The sequence below is a fragment of the Lissotriton helveticus genome, chromosome 12 (assembly GCF_964261635.1).
Source record: "Lissotriton helveticus chromosome 12, aLisHel1.1, whole genome shotgun sequence".
Taxonomy (NCBI): domain Eukaryota; kingdom Metazoa; phylum Chordata; class Amphibia; order Caudata; family Salamandridae; genus Lissotriton; species Lissotriton helveticus.
Genome location: NC_136073.1, coordinates 456,874,940 through 456,896,651, shown reverse-complemented (window position 1 = coordinate 456,896,651; position 21,712 = coordinate 456,874,940). Strand labels below are relative to the sequence as shown.

The window sequence follows — 21,712 nt, the reverse complement described above, 5'->3', positions numbered from 1 at the left end:
TCCTTGACCGAGGTCAAAGGTATCGGAACGTGCTCCTCCTTGCTCCACCGAGAAGCTACGGTTGGTGAGAAATGATTCCAGCCATAACCAGGCCATGCCTGTCACCCCTCCTTTCTTCAGACACTGTAGCAACGTATGATGTGCCACAGTGTCGAAGGCTGCACTGAGGTCCAGGAGCACTAGTGCTGCCACATGACCGGCATCCACGTGCTTCCTCAGTGCCTCAGTCGAAAAAAGGAGGGCTGATTCTGTGGAGTGGCGGGCCCGGAAGCCCGATTGGTTGGTATGCAGGAGGCCTCTGGACTCTATGTGTGCTGAGAGTTGTTGGTTGACCAGCTTTTCCGCCAGTTTAGAGAAGAAGGGTAGAAGCGAAATGGGGCGTAGGTTACTAAGCTGGGACGCACTGATGTTGGGCTTTTTCTTAAGAGGCAGTACGACTGCCTGTTTCCACCCGTGAGGGACCTTGCCAGTGTTAAAAGAGGTAGACAATATGTGGCCAACATAAGGTGCCAGAAGACTCATGGCACTGGCCAGGAATTTGGCAGGGGCAGGATCGTGCGGGGAGCCTGATTTGATTCCTTTAGCAGTGGCTATCAGGAGGTCCTCCGACGGAACCTGGTATACTGTGAGGCAGTCTTCGATCTTTGCCTCCCAAGTTGCTTCTTCCTGAAGAGGAAGAAGGTTAGAGCCAGTTCTGGCATCATCAGGGAAGCTGTTGTAAATGTCGCGTACTTTTTTGTGGAAAAATTCCGCGATGGCGTTACAGGATTGTGCTGAGGTATCGGCCTGCTCTAAAGCGGGGGGAGGTGTAGTAATCTCTTTATAGATCCTAAAGAGTTCCTTGGATGAGCAGTTAGCACTATCTATTCGATCAGCGTAGAAGGTCGCTTTAGTTTTCCTAATTTGGAAGTGGTATTCTTTTATGCTAGCTTTGTATACATCTCTTGCCTCTGGTGAGTAGTTCTTTCTCCAGGCGCGTTCGAGCCTCTTACAGGCTGCCTTGGTTTCTCTAAGAGCTGTGCTGAACCAAGGTGCAGTTTTAGTTTGTCGCTCCGGGCCCTTATTGGCCCAAGGGGCAGTGATGTCCAGGGCTTTAGTAATGTGTCCGTCCAGGGCCATGCAAGCCCTGTCAACGTCCACTCCTAAGTCTGCGGGGGAACCGTTAAGTAGGAAGTGATGTTCAAAAGAGTCCATGGAGAAACTGGCCCATTTCCTTTGTTGTTTATTGGCACTATGGTGAGTTTTATTATGGTGAGTCATGACTAGGAAGTGAAAGGGGACAAGGAAGTGATCGGTCCACAGCAAAGGAATGGGAATGTCCTGCTTCAGATCCTCTAAGTTATTAAAAATGGGGTCAAGTAGGTGCCCCTGGCGATGAGTCGGGAGGAGGGAGGCAGTTTCTAATTGTAAGGTTTGCAACTCTTGGCGCAATTCTTGAGCAGCTGAATTGTTGAGGTCTTCGAAGTGGAGATTAAGATCCCCTAGTACAAGGAACTTCCTGTATCTCATAGCCGATGGGGTGACGTTCTGGATGAGACTTTCCGCGAAGTTTCTGCTACCTCCCGGGGGTCTATAGATTAGTAGGCCTTTAATGACCGTATTTTTGTCGATACCGATGGAGAAGGCACCAGTTTCGCTATCTGTTATATTAGCTGGTTCGAGGGAGCATGTCATATTCATTCTATAGATTATGGCAATGCCACCTCCCCTTCCCTTAGGTCTATCCTGCCTGCAAATTGCATATCCAGGGGGCAGGGCCTCCCTGACTTCAGGGTCTGAGTCTTCTGTTTGTATCTGTTCCTGCAGGGTTTGAACTCTGTCGTCCTGGAGGGGACATCTTCCTTTGCACACTGAAATAATTGACATTTTATGTCAAGAGGACTCTGGAAAAGATTAAGCAGTAACCCAGGATCTGTGTGGAAAGAAAGAAAATGATGTCAGCATGCATCGGTGGTGTCTATATGAGGCTCTGTCACTTCTGGGTCGGCCTGACGTCGACGCAGAGCCGCAAATCGCCAGCGTTCACAACAAGAAAGTACTGCTTTGAAGTTTCCGGATCCATCCTCATGCCTGGGAAAATTCATACGGTGAGGAATCTGTGGTCAGAAGTATCCATCAGAATTAGTATGTATGACTTTTTCAAATTTTGAAAGAAAGAATTGTTGATTTGATGTTGCTGGTTATACTCACTGGAGGTTTCACAGATCCTACAACATGCACATTTTGCCCTCTTAAAGTCCCAACTGGTTTCAAATGAGATATCGCCTCTAAGTATGCCACAAAGTAACTAAAAGAATAACTTCTGAGCATGGTCAAATCTTTTACACGGGGAATCTGCATATCACAATAGTGCATTGACCGCATTTTATAAATTCAACAAATGCCAAACAAAGTGATGCGTGCTGAACAGGTCATTTCCAATGCAACTTTTTAAAGTGAGTTTAAAAATACAAGTTTGTCTGCTGTGGACTACTTAGTATGTACCCTTTTAGAAATAAAAATTTTAGGTTATTATTCAATAATTGTTCATGATCAAATGAAACCAATAAAAGCTGATTAGTACAAGTATGTGTTTGATATGCTAGTCTCTCCTTTTCTGCAATTGGCTCAAATGGGTAAAATAATTTCTCATTACAGTGTTCTTCATTAAGTCTGGCTGTGGTCCCATAAAAACACGTTAATGTTTGCAATATTTTAAATGCTAAATCTTTAGGAAAGGGTATGTGCCAAAAAACAGGTGGATCAAATGTGAGCTTCAGGAGATAGTGCAAATATATATTTGTCCAGAATTATTATGGCAAAAGGTGTATACTAGCTGAACTGTACAACCCCTTTAGTTTAACAGAAGGAAATGCTGGTGGTGTTGGATTTCCCCATAGGAAAATTCAAACTGCATTTACGTTGGACGACAGTAGTGCCTTTAGGTACTGCGCGATTTAAAATAACTGAAGTCGCCAGTTCCATCAACACCACCTTCAAACTACGTTAAGAAAGAAAGTCTTCTCCAGAATATTCAGAACAGTTATTCTCCAAGACCAGAAAAGCAGAACGTTGCCCATCGCCGTCTTACGATGAACCATCCTCATTTGGATGAATTCCCAATAGTTGTTCTGCTAAGCTTGTGAGGCCAGTATCCTGCAGGGCTGAAACAAGTCTTTGCAACGTGGCTTTCTTGCCTTCGGACTGGATAAACTTGAGAATCATCTGGTATGCCTGCTCATACAACCCTTCTTTTTCGTGTTCATATGACAGGTTTTCTATGACGGGATCTCGGAGGGCGCGACAGGTTTTTTGCAAAGACCGTCCCACCTGTTTCCACTTTTTCCCCACCAGCTTTGAAAACTTCTGATGATCTTCTGAGGTGAGTGGTCTGTCAACTACAAAAAAGGACAGAGCATTAGAAAGATTAGTCCTGACTGTCATAGTGTAACTGCATCACCAAAGCTTGAAAGAGAAGACTAAACAAAGGATGAGAGCTTATTCAGTGCTCTTAAGAGAACACATGCAAGACACCGACAAAAAATACATCTAGTAAAAAAAGAGAACATTTGAATTTTAGTTACAGCAGAGCAAGAAGAAAAGTGCATTACACAACAAGTGAATTTCCAAATGCTTATTTGGAGCTTAGCAACCATGTGCCGGGAACCTATTATGCTATATTTAAACTGCAAGTTACTCAGATGATCAAACCATGATGTCAACAAATGTTGGAATATCGACAATGCGTATAAGACGCTTTGAGCGGCTGGATACCCTATCAGGAGATTAGCCACGCTTTATAAATCCTGATTGATTGAGATGTATTTATGATGGGCGGCATCTTAACTGCTCACAAAGCAACTTTATTAATGGCCGGCTCTGAAAAGGTGGTAACCAAGTGAAATATAGAAAATGCCCCATTTGGACCACTTTCTGACTCCGTGTGCCAGTAGAGGTGACAAGGCAAAGCAGCTTTCGGTGACCTTTTCATCTCTGCCAATGGTGGCTAACATGCACTGTGATTTCCACATTGACAGACCTTTTCATAAAATGTTTTATATCCATACCTAAGAAGTATAGGAAAAGAGGAAATGAAGCAGAGGACTGCCTGTGATGGCACTCCTTTTCTGATAGGAACGTGTCAAGGTTTCTGGAACTAGGCCACACAGAAAGTAACCTCGACTTTGGGAAGGCATTAGCTTAAAGCACTAATGTTGTTGCATAAAATGGCAACCGTCCGTGCAATTTCCAATTTAAGCGCCTTGTGTCAGTGATGGATGATGCAGCATACATTCTAAAAAAAAGATAATCTGGTTTCTAAGGAACCTGCAGTGTTTTGAGTTAAATTAGTTTCACAGAAGTCTGAGCAACACCAACAGTTTATATGTGAGTCACTTAATAGCTCTCAGTGCTAATTCCATATTCTTCCTACCCTTCAAGCAAGTACAACCAGATAGCAGCCAATTGGCATGGCACAGTAAGACTGCTGGGAACCTTTGTTTGAGGTTCTGATTAACCCCTTCGACGCTCATGACGAGCTCAGCTCGTCATGAGGTACACCTCTCGTACGCTCATGACGAGCTGAGCTCGTCATGAACCGCGGGTTTTTTAAAACTTCAGCGCACAGCGGGAAAATGCTCCGCACCGATGGTGTTAAGAAAAGTTTGGTCAATTAATCCAAGCTGCTGGAAAAAGTTATTCAACGCATTTTTCATCTGTCGAAACCTTAACGGAAATCCAAAATCATCTTGTGTACATAGCTGCCATGCTTTCAGACTGCATATGTGTGACACTTTCAAGCAGGGCACAAGTCCTAAAAAAAGAAGTGGGGGGGAATAACCAGGTTAGGCACTATGCAAGTGAAATCATGATGAGTGCCATCACAGCCCATGATATTGCGATGTGTGACATCACAGAAAGTGACCTCGCTGGAAGTGACCTCGCTGGAAGTGACATCACAAGAAGTGACATCAGATATTAAGACCTCAGACTTATGTTTATCAGGTATATAATGAGTACATTTATGTGCATTATGAGATTTAATAAATAAGATTTGGCGTTGGTGTTTTGCCCAAAAACGTGGCGCAATCCCGACACAAAATCTGGGCCTCAACTAATACATTTATTTTTTAAAACCCTGCCACAAAGAAATTGGCAACAAGGAGAAGCATGGTAGTAGATCCGTTATGCTTAATTGGTGGCAAAGTCTACGCTTTTAAATATTTGATTGGGTTACGGCATCTGTTGTGAAGGTGCCCAGTAAATCTCAGGGAATGGAAATAATGGTGAGGTAACTCTGGTGCTTAATGCACTTGCTGGAGAGATCTGTGTTTTTTTCTGAAGTCCCAGATTTGAATCAAAGTAGTAGAGAAGGTAAATGCGTCTCCTGCAAAGCACATCATTTAACACACAGATGTCAGATTTGTAATTTATGTAGATAGTAAAGTGGGTTACTGCTTTTAACATAAAGATCCTTTTGTTACCTGCAGTTCATAAATTGTAATCCTTCTACTAGACCACAGTGAGTATGAAGGACATATGACTCCTACACCTTGTAACCCTCACTTCTTCATGTAACCCAACTTGTGCATTGATGTTTTATTGTCAATGTGTATTGTGTATGTTACGTAAAGAGCTCTGACACCCTGCATTGGGTTGCATAGCGCTATAAAAGAAACAAAACAGTGCTATTGAAATTGTTATTTATGTAAATACTGGGAAAGACCAACACACCTGATATTCTTACAGTGCCAGCATCTCTTATATACAGGGACAGAACAAAGGCAAAACCATGCCTCTTTTAAGTACCTGTGAAGAGATAACAAGCTGTGTGCCTTTTTTCCCCCTGCATGGCATCTACATTTAAGTCTGAGGCCCCAGCCCGTCTCCAGTCCGGATATTCAAATAAAAGGAGGCCTGATGGCCCCTTAACTTCGGCCAAGCTGGAGGTGAAAAAAGCCCCCTCACCGCCTGCACGTTGCTGCTGGGAATCGTAAGCGCACAACGTGCAGGCTCTGCTGAACCTGTCTGGTGTCTGAAAATAACACCGGGACCAGTTCAGCATAATTTTGTGGGACCAACTTATTGGCAGGGGGGACGGCGTCCACCCAGTGAAAAGAGTGGGTCCACGTGTACCCCCGACTTGTGCCCAGCTTTCAAGGTTTCAGTATACTTCTGAGCGGCATTCGACAACCAAATGTGTGACATTTAGTAGTGAGGCTTTTGTTGCATGCAAACCCCAAGTAATGAAGTCCATGGAAAAATAATAGTATTAGAAATAACACCCTTTTGAGAAAGGCGAAGCTCTACAAATAACTTGAAACGTCCTTAAAACCCCAGAAACGGAAGGCCACTAACCTAGAAATCTAAAGATGGTGATCAGACTTCCTACGGCTGCCCTTGGTAGGTGGTGTGGGTGAAGGTGGAGCTGCAGATTCTATTGTGTAGGCCTTGCAGCATCCATAATTAGAATACTACCGAATTCCAGATAGTGCTCGTTTACATGGGACCTTATTTATAAAACTTTTTGGGGGCTTCTACCGGATTATCACTTCCAATCACGACATGTCCACTCGTGGAAGGCATAATATCTATCGATAATTTGAGTTACACATTTTCATCTAAATGACTAATTTACGTATTTCTATCTGCGCCATGAATTTACAGAACGCTAGGTGGCAGTCGGGCACCAATTAAACAGATTGCTTTCATTACAATTTCTGACATTACTGTATAATTACTAATCCTGGGCGTAGGACTACGCTATGCTCACGGAACGTGCGTAGTTTGCGCTACTACACGCTACGCGAATTGCACCTAGCACAGTGCAAAAATGTGTAGCCTAGCATAGCGGGCATTTTTTGCTTCCTCGCGGTCCTCAACATCAAGTTGGCGACAGCTAGCGGGCAAAATCGACATCCAGGCAAGATCTTTTCCTCGATCGCGATCATCAACATCAAGTTGCCAATCGCGAGCATGGAAAATAAACCTCCTGGCGAGATTCTCAACGCGAGGAGGTCAGGTTTCTCATTGCGAGTGGTCCGCACGGAGAAAGATGCAGCTCGAGTACAAATCTACTCGAGCGGCAGAAAACGACCGCTTGCACTGTACAAAATGCAGTTTGCAATGATTTTACAGTGCGGACAAGCATTCGGCACTGTGCAATCAGTGCGAACAGCATTTTGCCAACCGCACTACGCAGTTCGCGTAGCGAGAAGTGCACTTCGTGTAGCGCTACTACGCAAACTACGCCCAGGGTTAATAAATATGAGCTTGGTAGTTTATTTTAGTCAAATTTAAACTTGGAAGTTGTGTAAATCGCTGCACAATGTGCGATGTGAAATGGGAAAAAACGCATGGACACAGAATTTTAATTAAAGTAAGATCCACCTGTCGGTGATGAGCACAGTCAACTAAGGGATGAGCTTTATGAAGGACAGCGGCCTGCAGCCCAAACGGAAGTAACAACAAACTAAACTTCCCTCGTGGCCTAAATACTTTTCAAGTTATGACATAGTTCCCATTTTTAGAAACTGAAAGTCCTTCAAGATATGACAAAGGCTTATTTCTATTAACTTTTCAATAATTTATTCATTTTTTTGTGTATCACATTACTTTTTTTTATAATATACTTTTTCATAGAAATAAATATGTTTCATTAGAAAATCATTATTCAATACATTCGTACTAATAAAAAGACATTTTGATCAATTATAAATGACATAAATATTTACACAAAATACACACACGATACCCAGTAACTCACACACTTACACATTCAACCAAGCTCACATACTCAGCACACATTCCTAATCATCCAGAACAGTCTATTTTCTTCTGTGGTTTAAGGAAACACTGTTGTTTCTATGTAGTTCCACGCCAGGTCGACGCGCGTTTCGGTGGGCTTGTACCACCTTCCTCAGGACCTCAACAGAGAAAAATATGTGTGGACACAGGGTATCCTATAATGACTGAGATGATGATAAAATTCTAGATCAATTGTCGGGTGGTTGTTCAGTTCAGTTTTCAATCAAACAAAGGCGTTTTCCAAGTACGGACTCATTTATTACCGGGTTCTTTCTTTTTATTTTGATTTGTCTTAAGTTAGTTCCTTTCTAAATTTATCTTTCAAGCATCAAAGTGTTGGTCCTTATGTAAGTTCCTCTAATTCCTTCGAGTGACTTATAGTTCCACCATTAGTTTATGTATCAGTCGAGATATTTATCAGGAAGCCATTGGTTTCGTCTTGCACATCTATGTCCGGTCCGTGTGGAAAAGCTCCGGAAGCTTTTCCACACGGACCGGACATAGATGCGCAAGACGAAACCAATGGCTTCCTGTATATATCTGAGATGCCTGCATTCACTGCCCAGTTATTCTAAATATAGCGGTGTCAAGGGGAAGGCGATGCAACGGCGCATACTCCGCTGTGACTTTCTTGGAGCTTCCTATCAACAGCTGGATCCTGACTGGAAGGGCACTGGTGGGAAGTGGCAGGGCGGTGGAGTAAGGGGCCTCCTGAAAGATAGGGTCATTGCAGGTATATAAAGCAGGACACGTTTGAATCTCCTCGCAACCAGATCCATTTTGAAGTAAACATGCGGGGGTTACCTGCCAAGTGGCCCCATGCCATGTGTGTGCCTTCAGCCAGTTCTGACTTTTTAACCAAGTACATCTGCATACTGCAGTTTTCCAGACTTTCTCGTGGCCAAGGCACATACATAGTTACACTGCTAATTAGACATGAATACATAATTACACTCCACATATATCCACTTGGCTCCAAAACACATAACTACACTCAACAAAATTAAACTCTGCAATGCGCCCCATATTTACACTCCACATAATTCCACACCACGCCACACAGTACACACAATGCCACACCACACAATTTAATGCCACACAATTCCATACCACACAACAAAATTAAACTCCACTCCATAGCACATAATCACAACGCACATAAATCTACTCCATGGCACACAGCAACACTCCACATAACCACACTCCACACAATTCAATTCCACATCACACAATTCCACTCCACAACTCATAATTCCACTACACACCGCATACATCTAATCCACACCACAGAATTCAACATCATGCCACATAATTCAATACCACATCACATAATTCCACTCAATACATAACACTTCACAATGCACAATACCACATCAGTCCACTCCAGTTAATATCACATAATTACTATCCACATAATTCCATTGCACAAGCATACCCTCAACCAACATTTCTCATATTGGTTCACTTCAGGTCTTACATCACAGTTTCTTTACCATAACGTTTCAAAAAATCCAAACCGTAAACACACATTTTCTTCCACTTCTTTCGGTGTGTACACAAACGCAGCCTCTTTATGTGTATAACCTTCTCTCCCATTCATTCTCTCTAACACACTCTTTCTACTACTCTATCTAATCTTCATTCGCCACATCATACACAAACTACCTATACCTCTTAATCTTATTTGCTATCTATTTTATACCGCTCTCACCCCTATCTATTCACCATAACACATACTTCCACTACATAAATACACTACACACCACACAATTCAACCCCACACTATTTCACAACTAACAATTCCAATCCAAACCACATAATTCCACTACAAACAACATACATCCACACCACTCAAAAAATATAAGTAAAAAACAATATAATTTACGATCCTAATAGCTCAAACTCTTGCAAATGGGAGACCTATTGCATGACAAATTCTTGAAAGAGACTGCACCAGCAAATTATACCCATTCTGACCACCAAGGGTGTGAGAAGCGCCACTTGTTAGGCCGAGAAAACGTTGAATGCAAGTTGGAGCAGTCATTTAGAACATTTAGCTGTGGAGTGCACGTATGTCTGGAATAATAATAAATATTCCAAAATAACAGACAGTGCAGCCAACTCACTTACGCTGGGCCTGGTGCGTACTTCTTGCTGTTTAACACGAAGCATATAAAACGGGAAAAGAGACCCCAGTCCAGACACGGACCTGCAGGCAGCTGATCGCTCTGCCACTAAAAAAAGATTCAATTTGTGGATTTGCACTCGTCCGGCTCAGAGACTTGAGAGGCTTGCCACTGCACAGTTCAGTTTATGGGCCAGCCGCCCGCCTGTGTCCTCAGACTTGACTGCAACACTAGTCTCTCCCTCGGCAAACGGGCACGGACCATGCACCACTCTGGCATTAGATTCACTGAGACTCAGCAGCAGGCCCACTGCTGCACAGTGGAGCTTCACATACTGCTCTGGGCCTGTCGGGTTGGTTCTGGCAGTAGCGGCCGGGGTCATGGCAGCCCGCCTATGCGCGGCATGCCTCCACTAGTCCCTGCTTCCTGAATCCAACCTCACTTCCTTCCAGGACGTGAGCTCAGGTCAAATCCCCCCTTGGGGCCACAGTCAGTATGCAGCAATTATGCAAACCTCTCCTGAAGGCACAGCAGGCCCCGCCCGGGTGAGTATTGGGCATAGGACTGCCTCTGCCTGGATACATTGTAGCAGGTAGCAGTTCACAAGTCAAAATCATTAACTGTCTGTTTACTGTCTGAGCCTCTTCTGGTGGCAGCGCCCAGGCCGCGGGGAGAAGCAGAGCACGCTAGCAGCCTGGCGTTACCAGTTTCACCGTTGGTACAGCAGAGTGAGATGGTGGCATTAAAATACGTGACAATGCATTTCAGTGCAGTGATGCAGAGCACCACACTGAAATGCGTTAGAGTCACACCTGTTACGTGATAATTGGCATGCCTGAGCCTAATCAGGCTGCAAGCGAATACTAAGACACCGGGCACCTCTTGTTTGGTAAGTGCAATCACCCACGAGCGGTAGTTGAACTTTTATTTATATCCTTGGGACCGAGCACGGCCCGAGGCTCTCCAAAGTGTTACATCGTATCGTAGTGGCCCGATAACTCACTACATCCCTCATAAACTTTATTACCAGAAACAACAAACACAAAAATAATGCACGATGTGCCAAATACAGTTTCAGTAAGTTCTACGGTCCTCAGAACACAAAGTCTTTCAGCCTTTGGCTAAGCCGGGAATTTTCTCTTAACTGATAAGGATATCCTGTCTGGGATACCGGTGCTCTCCCAGTTCGAGGCACACTGATTGATGGACTGGAAAGGTTTGCTTCAGATCTTTCAGGAAGTGCCTCGTTCACCCAGTCTTCTCCCTGATTGGGTATCCAAAATTCTTCCTTCCCCAGACACGCTGTGGTCTTCTTGAACTAGGACACATTCCTTGATAGCAAATGCGCTCCTATTTTGACAGTGATCATTGTTCCTTTCACATCCATCACTTCCCACAGCTCCCTCTCAAATGGTGTTCTAAATTTCCACCCTTGGTGCCTGTCCTTGATTACCACCTGGTCTCCTGGACGGATCCCCGACTCGCGAGCATTCCTCTTCTTGCTGGCCCAGTCATTATTTCTTTTTCTCTTCGCCTATGCAGCAGCACCCCCTAACACTCCAGGCATCCACTTAACACTCACTAGAACTAGGTCTTGCACAGGCCTCTTCATGATCAACTCACAAGGCAAATACCCAGTGGTACTGTGCGGCGTTTGTCTATAGGCCCTCAGGAATTGATGGAGGCACACTTCGATCTCCATCCCTTGATCAACTCCAATCCTGATTGCTTTATTTAGGGTTCGCATAAATCTTCTGACCTCCCCGTTAGCTTGAGGCCACTTGGCGGTCACTCTCCAGTGTTTAATGTTTAGATGATGAAGGTAATCTCTAAATTTCTGGCCATGAAACGGCGAACCACTATGCGTTCTGATTTCATCTGGCAGCCCTAGCATGGCAAAGATCTTATCCAGTGCTGGCTTGACGCTCTCAAAAGCAGTTGATCAAACTATTTCCACAGCTGGAAACTTGGAGTGACTGTCAATAGGGACTAGCGTTAGGCGCCCGTCTGGAAAACTCCTGATATCCATACTTATAGACAACCATGGTTGAGTGCTGGGATTATCTGTGATTACCGGTATTATTGGGGGTTCTTCTCCAGGAATTAGACTGAAATGGCACCCTCTCATGAACTCTTCAATCATCCGGACCTCCTTGGGAAACCACACCTCAGCCAGTAACCTTGTTTTAGTTTTGGCTAGGCCCTGATTAGCCAGCTGGAATGTTCTACTCCATAAACTCCTTGGTATTACAATTTGTTGGTTTCGCAACACCAGACCTTCTATGCTTTCGCTGGTTTATCCCTGCACTTCCAGAAGCTTGTTCTAGCCGACCCTTTCCTCATCCGTCAACCTACCTACTCTGTCTAGAAAATTCTTCCAACGATGTTTTCTCAGCGCTTCTTTCACAGCACAGACACTCATCTTCCATGGTGGCTTCGACCATCTCTGAGAGAGACAGTGCTCTTGGACATGCTAATTCCGTAGTCAGCTTCACAAATTCCTCCACCCCTTTATCGACTTCTTGCTGATTCCTGGCGTCAGCTGCCATGGGGTGGCGCTACAGATAGTCCAATGGATTATTGATTCCTGGATGGTAGACCACTTCAAAGTCATACTGCTGGAGCTGTACTGCCCACCGTTCAATTCATGGCGACCCATTCTTCACTGTTCCTCTGAACAGTGGCACCAGCGGCTTGCGATCCGTGATCACGCGTAACTTGTGCCCACATAGTTATATGTTGAAGTATTGGCAAGCCCATCTGATGGCTAGCGCCTTCAGTTTCATTCGCACATATCTGGTCTCTACTGCTGACAGCGCCTTGCTTGCATATGCAATCGGTACCCATTCTCTTTGAAGGTCTTGCTGCAGGAGGACCGCCCCTTGTCCTATGGGACTGGCACCCAATATTAGCTCCGTGGGACTCCCTTGGCTAAAGTATGCTGAGGCTCCCTTTAGTAGGTCCCCCTTCACCCCCTGAAACGCTTACAATGCTTCACTTGACCATTGCATGGTCTTTTTCGTGAGAGCCCTCAGGGGCTCAGAGATGATTACAAGACCTCCCGCAACAATTGCCCATCCCCAGGAAGCTGCACATCTCTGTTGGGTTCTGGGGAATGGCAGCAACCCTTATGGCCTCAACTTTCTCTGGATCAACTTGTAGGCCCCCATGGGAAAATTTGTATCCAAAGAATTCCACCTCACTGGTGTAGAGGGCACACTTGTATTTGTGTATAGTTAGCCCTTGCTCTAAAAGTCTCTGCATGGTGGCCCCTAAGTGCACATGGTGTTCCTCCAGCGCCTGGGAAATTGTCAAAACATTGTCACTGACATTTATGACTCCTACTAGTCCTGATAGGGCTTCTCTTCTAGTGTCCTGAAATAACTATTGCCAAGGTTACTCCAAAACTAAGCTGCTTGAATCTTCTCAACCCCACATGCGTTGAAAATGTTGTTATATAGCGACTTGTTCCATCCAACATTAGCTGGTGGTATCCAGAGTTAAGGTCTACTTTCGAAAACCATTTTGCCCTATTGATATCAGTGACAATTCATCAATGTTAGGTGTAATATGCCTCTCTCTGCGTTTTGCCTTATTTGGTAACCGCATATCCACACACAACCTTATCACTCCAGGCTGCTTGGGTTTGGGAGAGATCACCAACGGGGACACTACTGTGTAGGCCCAACACCTTCTCGATAACCCCCACCCTTTCCAGCTTCTCCAACTCGGCATCCCCAAGGGGTCACAGATGAAAAGGTACTCATCTATGTTGTAGAGCTACAGGCTTGACCGAACGGTTGATGTGTAATTTTACCTTGACGTCTTTCAAGCAACCGAGGAATTTCGACGTGATTTCATCAGCATGCAATTGGTGGACTTGTCGTGCAAACATTACTAATCCCAGGTCCTCAGCCGTATGACAGTCAGCCCAGTAGCGTACCTGAGCTGTCCTGGGTAACATGAAATTTAGTCTGAGATGTTATTTTGCCATGGGTGACTTCCACTTCGATGACTCCTTGTAATTGAAAAAGTTCAAGACTCTTTGCATGTCTTTTAAAATCTTCAATTCTTCCTCCCCAGACATCTTGGCCAATCTGCTTACACCTTACACCCCCTTCCGCCAACTTCGGTCGATGGGCCAGCATTTGGCGATTTTCCACGGGTGAGGAGGGTGCGTGCTGCTGGACGCTCATTTGGTGTATTGGCGGCCTGACCCTGGAATGCGCTCCTCACCGCTATTCGTAGTATGGAAAACTACCTGGCTTTCCGTAGGGCTATCAAAACGCACCTCTTTCCCCCACCATAGACGGTTGTATGATGTCTATTGTTCTGCTGTTTTCGGTTTCAGCGCTGGGACACCCCTTTGCCGGGGCAGCCGTGCGCTATATAAAACTGCATACCATAGCATAGCATGAAGGAATAGATGTGTAACCATCCCCCCAGGTGAATATTTTTGCTCTGATGGCCATTCATTTTGGGCAGGGCTGTAACTGGAGATAGTGTTCAGCATCTAGGACATTTACAGATACCGCCTTGTCTATGAGGGCAGTTACTTGATTCCTTCCAATATTTATTTGGCACATGGGTGGGGGCCGATTCTCCTGATTTGTTTGTCCTGTGAAGGAGATGGTGAATATCTCCTCGTCTTCCTCCTCCTCCTTTTTTAAGAGGCGCATTTGTTGGCATAAGACATCTCGGTAATTTGGTGCTTCCTCACTCTGAGATCTCTTTGACACAACCAAACCTCTTGGTCTTTCCTCCTGTGTTGGCTGGCCGAGTGGTCTCTGGCACACTTTCACAAAATGTCCTAGTTTCCCACACTTCAGACAGGGTCTTCCGATGGCAGGGCACCACCCTTGGCAGGTGATTCTCCATACCGCAGATGCCACACGCTTTCTCGCCAGGTCGTGCATTGGTATTACCTCGTTCTCTTCCCAGCTACTTCCTGACAGCCTCCCCCCTTTCCTCTTTGATTCTGGCCTGTCTATGGTGACAAAGAGGTTCTACGTGCCAACGGAGATTACATTTCTCCGGCTTGTGCATCAGCTAGCTCGTGGGACCTGCCCAATATCAGTATGTTATCCAGTGTAATGCTAGGTTGTCTTAATATTAGTTTCCGCAGTTCCAACGTCTTGCTTGTCTTAGTTTGAAATGTTCGTAATCAGGATTTAATTGGGGGTCAAAATGCCTGTTGACGGCTCTTACTGCTGCATCATAGTCACACACATCACATGTGTTGGGAAAATCCTTAAAGAGGTCATACAGTTTATCTTCTCCCACGTGTAACATTGTTCATCTCTTAACAGCGTCATCAGTCTCACAGGCAGCAAGGAAGTAGTTTTCCAGTTGTGCAATCCATTTCCACCTTCTTGGCGCCGCCGTGGCTCGATCTGCCAGTTGACTGAAAGGGAGTAGTGCTGCAAGTGTGGAGTATGAACAGTGTTCTGGTGCCCCCCTCAGGGGCTTGCACGGACATGGTGTCTCACTCCTCTGTTTAACTACTTAGCAACTGCAGCTTGCACTACCTGACATGTAATTGTCCTGCAGATTCCCTTGCACCTCAGTCTTCTTTAGTCCATTCCCCCATGCCCTCTCCTGCAATTTAGCCTGTTGGCCCAGCCTTCTCCCTGTCTATACAATGGCCAAGAGTTCATATGTGAGGGAAGTACACATCGAGATTCAGCCAACGTGATAACACAGCCTGTTCAGTGTTGGTCAGTAGTGACTTGTTCCTCCTTTTTTCCTCTATTCCTGTGAGGATTCCTCTGTGGTGCCACTTTCAGTCACCAGGGGGCCGCCTCCCATTCTGGCTGCAGCAGGCTTCCTGATATCTTTGCTCCTTGCCTGCTCTGGGCGTGCCTTTCCACTTCTAGTAGACCTTGCACTGTTTTTCCACGAACTGGCCTGCAGCCAAGCCCACACGGTGCAGCCAGGATCCAGGCCTCCGCTCCAGGAATTTCCACGGGCTGCAGCACTCGCAAGTTGCTGGTCTGTCTTAACTCCGGGCTCCAGTTGGAGGCAGCCCACTGGTGCGGACGTTGCCTCTCTTCGCTGAGTGCAGGCGTCCCACCAGCATCACATTTAGCTCCGGAGCACGTCGATTTCAGAACGTGCGATATCGGCCTCGAGCCGGAAGCTGAGCCACACCGGGGATCATTGCCACAACCCGCAGCGGTGACTCTGTGCTGGTATTTTTTGTTGACACTGCCGGTTGACTCATGCAGCAGGATTGCCCCCCTCGTCACTCATGAAGGGGATCCCTAGGAATAGGCACATTTACACTTGGGGCCCAATTACACTGCAAGAGAATACCAAGACACAGGGCACCACTTGTTTGGTATGTGCAACCAACCACGAGCAGTGGTTGCACTTTTTTATATCCTCGGGACCGCACGGCCTGAGTCTGTAAAGTGTTACATTGTATCGTAGTGGCCAGATGGCTCACTGCACACCTGGGCGTGTAATGGAAGAAAATGTGTGAGGGGTGGAGCACATGCTTCTATTGTGGATTCTGCCCGACTGCATTTCCTTTTAGATCCAACAGTGTGTGAGAGAGGAGCTTGGCATGTATTGAACACAGCAGTCATACTAGAGAGTCTATTTAACCTTCCAGAAACTGAAAAGGAACGCTCGCAGGGGTGGGAAGAAGACAGTCAGTCATGATAGATACTTTCATATAGTCTGTGGCTTGCACTGGATACAGGCAGCCATAGCATATCACCTCGAACAAGAGGCAAATGACCTGTATGTGTGGACGGTATGAAGCCAACAGCAGTAGATGATCCTAAGACTCAATCCGGTAGTAACTAGGAGTAGCCCCCAGGCTGGAATTGGAGAGATGCAGCCAACATGGGTGTTGTTTAGACATAAACCACGGATGACGCACAAACGTGCACTTGATTACAGACTAAATGAGTAAATCTCTTAAAAAACTGTAGTCCTGCTGTACATAAACTGAAGAATAGTGACAATTAGTTTCTTCTGGTCCTCATTGGACTGCAAACATTTAAAAGTGCACATTGGATTTCCCAGCCAGTTATATAAATGGGAGCAGGCAGATGTTGAACGGTGTTGGGAGCAGGAAGGAACCTGGTGGTAATGCAGTCCTGCTGTACATAAACTGAAGAATAGTGACAATTAGTTTCTTCAGGTCCTCATTGGACTGCAAACATCTAAAAGTGCACATTGGATTTCCCAGGCAGTAATTTAAATGGGAGCAGGCAGATGTTGAACGGTGTTGGGAGCAGGAAGAAACCTGGTGGTAATGCAGGTTAATTTACAAGGCCTTCAACTAAGGATCCAATCCACCCCTGAAGGCTTTGACTGGTGAGGAATTTATGAGTCTATTTTAAGGCATTGTTGGTTCCTTGTGCATATTATCTGACAGATTTGCTAATCATGAGTCCTTGTTTGCATTATCTGATAATGCAGGTTATAGGTTGTCTACTGCCGCTCATGTTCAGAACCAAAACTGATGATCTTACTACTGCAGATGTGCCTTTCTCATTTATGCAGTTCAGCAGTCTTTGGTGAAATTATTTTAGAATAACCTCTTTCTATTCCATGCATTTTGTTCCACAACTTTATTTTAGGTTTTTAGATAAACAAGATACACATTACTGCTTCGACATGTCTGAAAACATATAGGCAGTTATTGACAACACCATAAAAGTATGCAGTCCAGTACACATGTATTGTTGACCACTCGCCTGCCCTCCAAGCCTGCCCGGACAGAGCCCCCATCCCTCTTCTTGCAGGATGTGTAGGGATGTGTGGGGATTTGTTGAGTGACTAGCCGAATTGTTGAACAGGTGGCATCTTGCTCTCTCCTTCAGGGGAAGCCATAACACAAACCTCTGAACCCTCAAAGTTTTGGACATTATCAGCTGTATCGCCCCTGAATTCTGCGTTTTCATGTAAATGGTAAAAGGACATCATAATGCGTCAAATTTTGAGGACAATGGCAGAGAGCTTTTCCATGGCATAAATGGACCACACATTGAGTTAGGGTGCCTGGGGTGAGGGAGGGCCTGTGGGTGTTTCCAAATCTGGGACGCACTCAAACGCGACCTGGACCCAGCAGCCTAAGGATCTTGTCACCTCGACCAGGTCGCGGCGACAAGATCCTTAGGCGGTCACCTCGTGGTTACGCGATCAGCTGACGCGTTTGTTCTGCGCATTGAGGTTGCAGGTATGCAGAATTGGCGCAACCTAATGGTTTGATGTGAACCACCCATGAAAGTTTAATTTGGATCCCTAGCCCTGAAGAAGTTGCTTAAAATATTAACAGCGACGAAACATGTTGGCTATCAACGATTGATTATGGCTCTCTACGAGTCATTTTTAGTGTGGAAAAGCTTACAGCACGGAATAAAAGTTACCATAAGCCAGTAAGCTTTACCAATTTTTAAACGTTGAGGATTATTCTTATATGTTCTCACGGGGTCCTTAAACACGCGCATTGTCATAGCGCACTTAGGAAGTAGACTCACATTTAGGTTCTTTCTATTGTTTGTTTTCATTGGGTTGAGGTGTCTTTTTTTCAAGTGCACATACATTTCTTTTTTGGAAAGAAGGCAACCGATGATGAAAAGTGGGCTTGCTGGCGAGTAACAGTCAGCAGCCCCCTTGGTGTTGTTACTGTTAGGTGCTTTCTTTCCTGCCCACACTTTTTCCAGTTTATGGGTGGGCTGTTGATGGTAGTTCTGTATTTTAGAATTGGGATACACAACAGCAGAGTGACCGTTTGGTCATAGAGGGAATTGTGGACGAGGTTATAGAGAGGAACCCCCCTCATGCTGGAAATAGTGAAGCATTGGTTTGTTGTATCCAATCAGGGGCAGCCATCTAGTGTTTTTGACTCCAAAATCTCTCTCAGCCAATTTATCCCACAAATAACACCAGGCCACCCAATCAAAGGGTTTCTCTGTGTCCAGGAGAACCACAGCCACCGCTCTTTTCTCTACCTCCACGATGTCCAATATTGATGTTACTCGCCGCGTGTTGTCTGTCGTACCCCGGCCGGGAACAAAGCCATGTTGCCATGGTGAAATAATTGCAACTATGTTATTTTGTAATCAGGTAGGCATAATTTTGGAGTATAATTTTGCACCCGCATTCATAAGAGAAATCGGATGATATGACGAGGGAAGTTCTGGAGGTTTACCCTTCTTTAGGAAGACTAGGACGTCTGTATCCTGCCATGACACTGGTATTGAATATACAGAAATACGTCTTGCCTAAGGGGCACTATTTGTGTTGCAAGCATTTTATACACCTCAATGGGGATTTTGTCTGACCCGGCCGTCTTGCCTGATGAGAGAGACGCCAGTGCCTCCTGCACCTCTTCTACAGTAATTTTCTGCTCTAATTCTTGAGAAGTTTCATCATTTACCCTAGGAAGTATAGTACTATTATCAATATCTGCCAGATCCTCTTGATGTAAATGTAAATGTAAATGTATGAGTCTTGTAAAGCGCACTGCTGCCCTGAGGCGTTGTGGCGCTGTAGACCGCTGGGGAACCCGTCCTGGCTATCCCTGTGAGATGGTCCCTACTGGGTATCTCCAAGGTGAAACCAGGCATCCCCGGCGAATGTGGGGGGCCGTTGTAGAGATGAGGCAAGCTAATGCCCAGAGTTGCCGAGTGTGATCCCTGGTTAGAGTAGGCACCGAGGCGAGAATTATTGAGTCCGCTGACCCTGGTCCACGACCCTGCCGCGTCGGGAATTGAACCCTGGTCCCGGGCCGTTCTCTGCTTCCGGATCTGCCGCCTCTAACCAGTGAGCCACACCAATCCACTTGATCCCCTGTCAGGACATCTGCTTGATATAGTTTATTATAGAATTCCTCTAAGATTCCAATAATCTTTTCCGGGTCGGATACCTTTCATGCTGCATTTCTGATATATTATTTCTAAACATTTTTTGTCTAGTACTTAGGGCCAGTAACCTCCCAGTTGTCTCTCCGCTTTCATACAGTTCTTTACGATACGTCTGAAATTTCTGAGCCACATTGTCTTGAAAATACTGATTGATTTTAGCGTTGGCCAGTGCTATTTTACATAGGTGTTGTGACAATACATTTTCTACAGCTCCATTGTTGATTATTTGGATATGTTCTGTTTAACAAGTTTTTTAATCAGTTGATCCGTCTGTATTTTACGCTTCTTCCGTCTATGAGCTATAAACCCTATCAGTTTCCCCCTCAAGGCAGCCTTATATGTATCCCACACCACTGCTCGGAATGCACTGTATCTATTAAAATAAAAAAATGCTTGAGTCCAGTACTTGATTAGGGTGCAGAACTCTTAATCCAATAGTAGTTTTTTATCAAAAGTCCAGGTAGTTTGTCTGTTCAAACCCTGAACCTCCTTAATGTCTAAAACTAGCGGATTGTGATCCGAATATAACTGTGGGAGTTTTTTTATATCCAAATTATCCAACAATTGCGTAGGGGCAAAGAAATAGTCTAGGCGAGCAATTTTTTTTATGGGGATGAGAGTAGTATGTAAAACCTGGATCATTTTGTTTTTTTTCTACGCAGACGTCAGCTAGCCCATGACTATTTTTAAGAGAAAAGAGTGCTTTAAATACTTTAGGCTTCCTTCCTACGTAAAAACTTACAGCTCTATCTCCAACCAAATGCAAATTGAAATCGCCACAAATAATCAGGGAGCGTGACCAGTGAGCTAACTCAACCTCCAGCTCTTCCCAGATATAAGGATCATCCAAGTTTGACCCATATATATTTACCACGGTAAAACCCAGGGATAGCTCCATTATTCTGGATATATATAGCCACTCCTCTCGTTGTTGTTGTTTGGGAGGAGCACACAGCTAGATTATACCCTCTGACCTCAAGAAATGCTTTATTACCCCATGCATTGTGCGTCTCCTGTAAGCACAAGACATCCGGATTCAACATAGTAATTATCTCGAAAACCTTGACCCGTTTTTCCTCATCATTCAAACCTACAATGTTTGATGAGCAGATCCTATATTTACCCATACTTTCCTAGTAGAGATATCTTAGATAGCCATTGCCAATACTTTTGAGGTCTCTTCATAGTACAATATATTCCATTACATATCCCAAAGCAAGTATCTAATTTCTGTTTTTTGGTTTTGCTGGCCACCCACCCCCTACCCCGGCTTCCCCTATTACCTCCCTCACTCCCCACCCTTCCGTGACCCCAACTCTCGCTACCCCCTCCACCTCCTGTGACTTCCCCTCCTTCTCCCACCCACCCTCCACCCTACATCTAAGGAAAAAAGGCTTATGGCCCTAGCGATGGGGAGACACTTCACTCCAGTCTCCACTCTGTTTGCGCGCCAACACTTAAATCTTTAACTGCCTCTTTTAATTGTCAACATATCAGTGCTCCATCTTCTGCGTTTGCTCATTATTTTACCTAAGCTAGACATATACAGAGTCCTATTCTAGAATTTATTCTGATCTCATATTTTTAACAATATCAGCCCTAGAGGACGAAATGGTGGTACAAGAAGCTGATATGGATATGATCACATCCCATCGGGAGGATATGCAACTAAAGATAGTCGACTTAGAATATCGGCTTCGGCGAAATAATCTTAGGATACTAGGAATACCAGAGGGAGTGGAAGGGGCGGATGTCCGCAAGTTTGTACAGGAACTTTTCCTTGAAGCTTTCCCGGAGTTAACAATGTGGAATTGAACTAATGAGATACAGAGAGCCCATAGATTTCCATTTAAGCAGTCTGAGGGGAAAAAGGGTCAAGCAGAAAATCGTCCTAGAGCAATTTTGATCAATCTGAAT

General features: G+C 45.0%; 1 protein-coding gene across 1 annotated transcript in view; it reads right to left on the bottom strand.

Moving 5' to 3' along the window:
* Window positions 1–2,309: 2,309 nt before the first annotated feature.
* The window catches only part of TRADD (TNFRSF1A associated via death domain), a 177,660-nt gene continuing 158,257 nt past the window's right edge, over window positions 2,310–21,712 (bottom strand). The window contains exon 6 of the mRNA XM_078671044.1: window positions 2,310–3,377. Coding sequence (XP_078527170.1) covers window positions 3,067–3,377 — 311 coding nt within the window. The 3' untranslated portion in view covers window positions 2,310–3,066. The remainder of the gene's footprint in view (window positions 3,378–21,712) is intronic.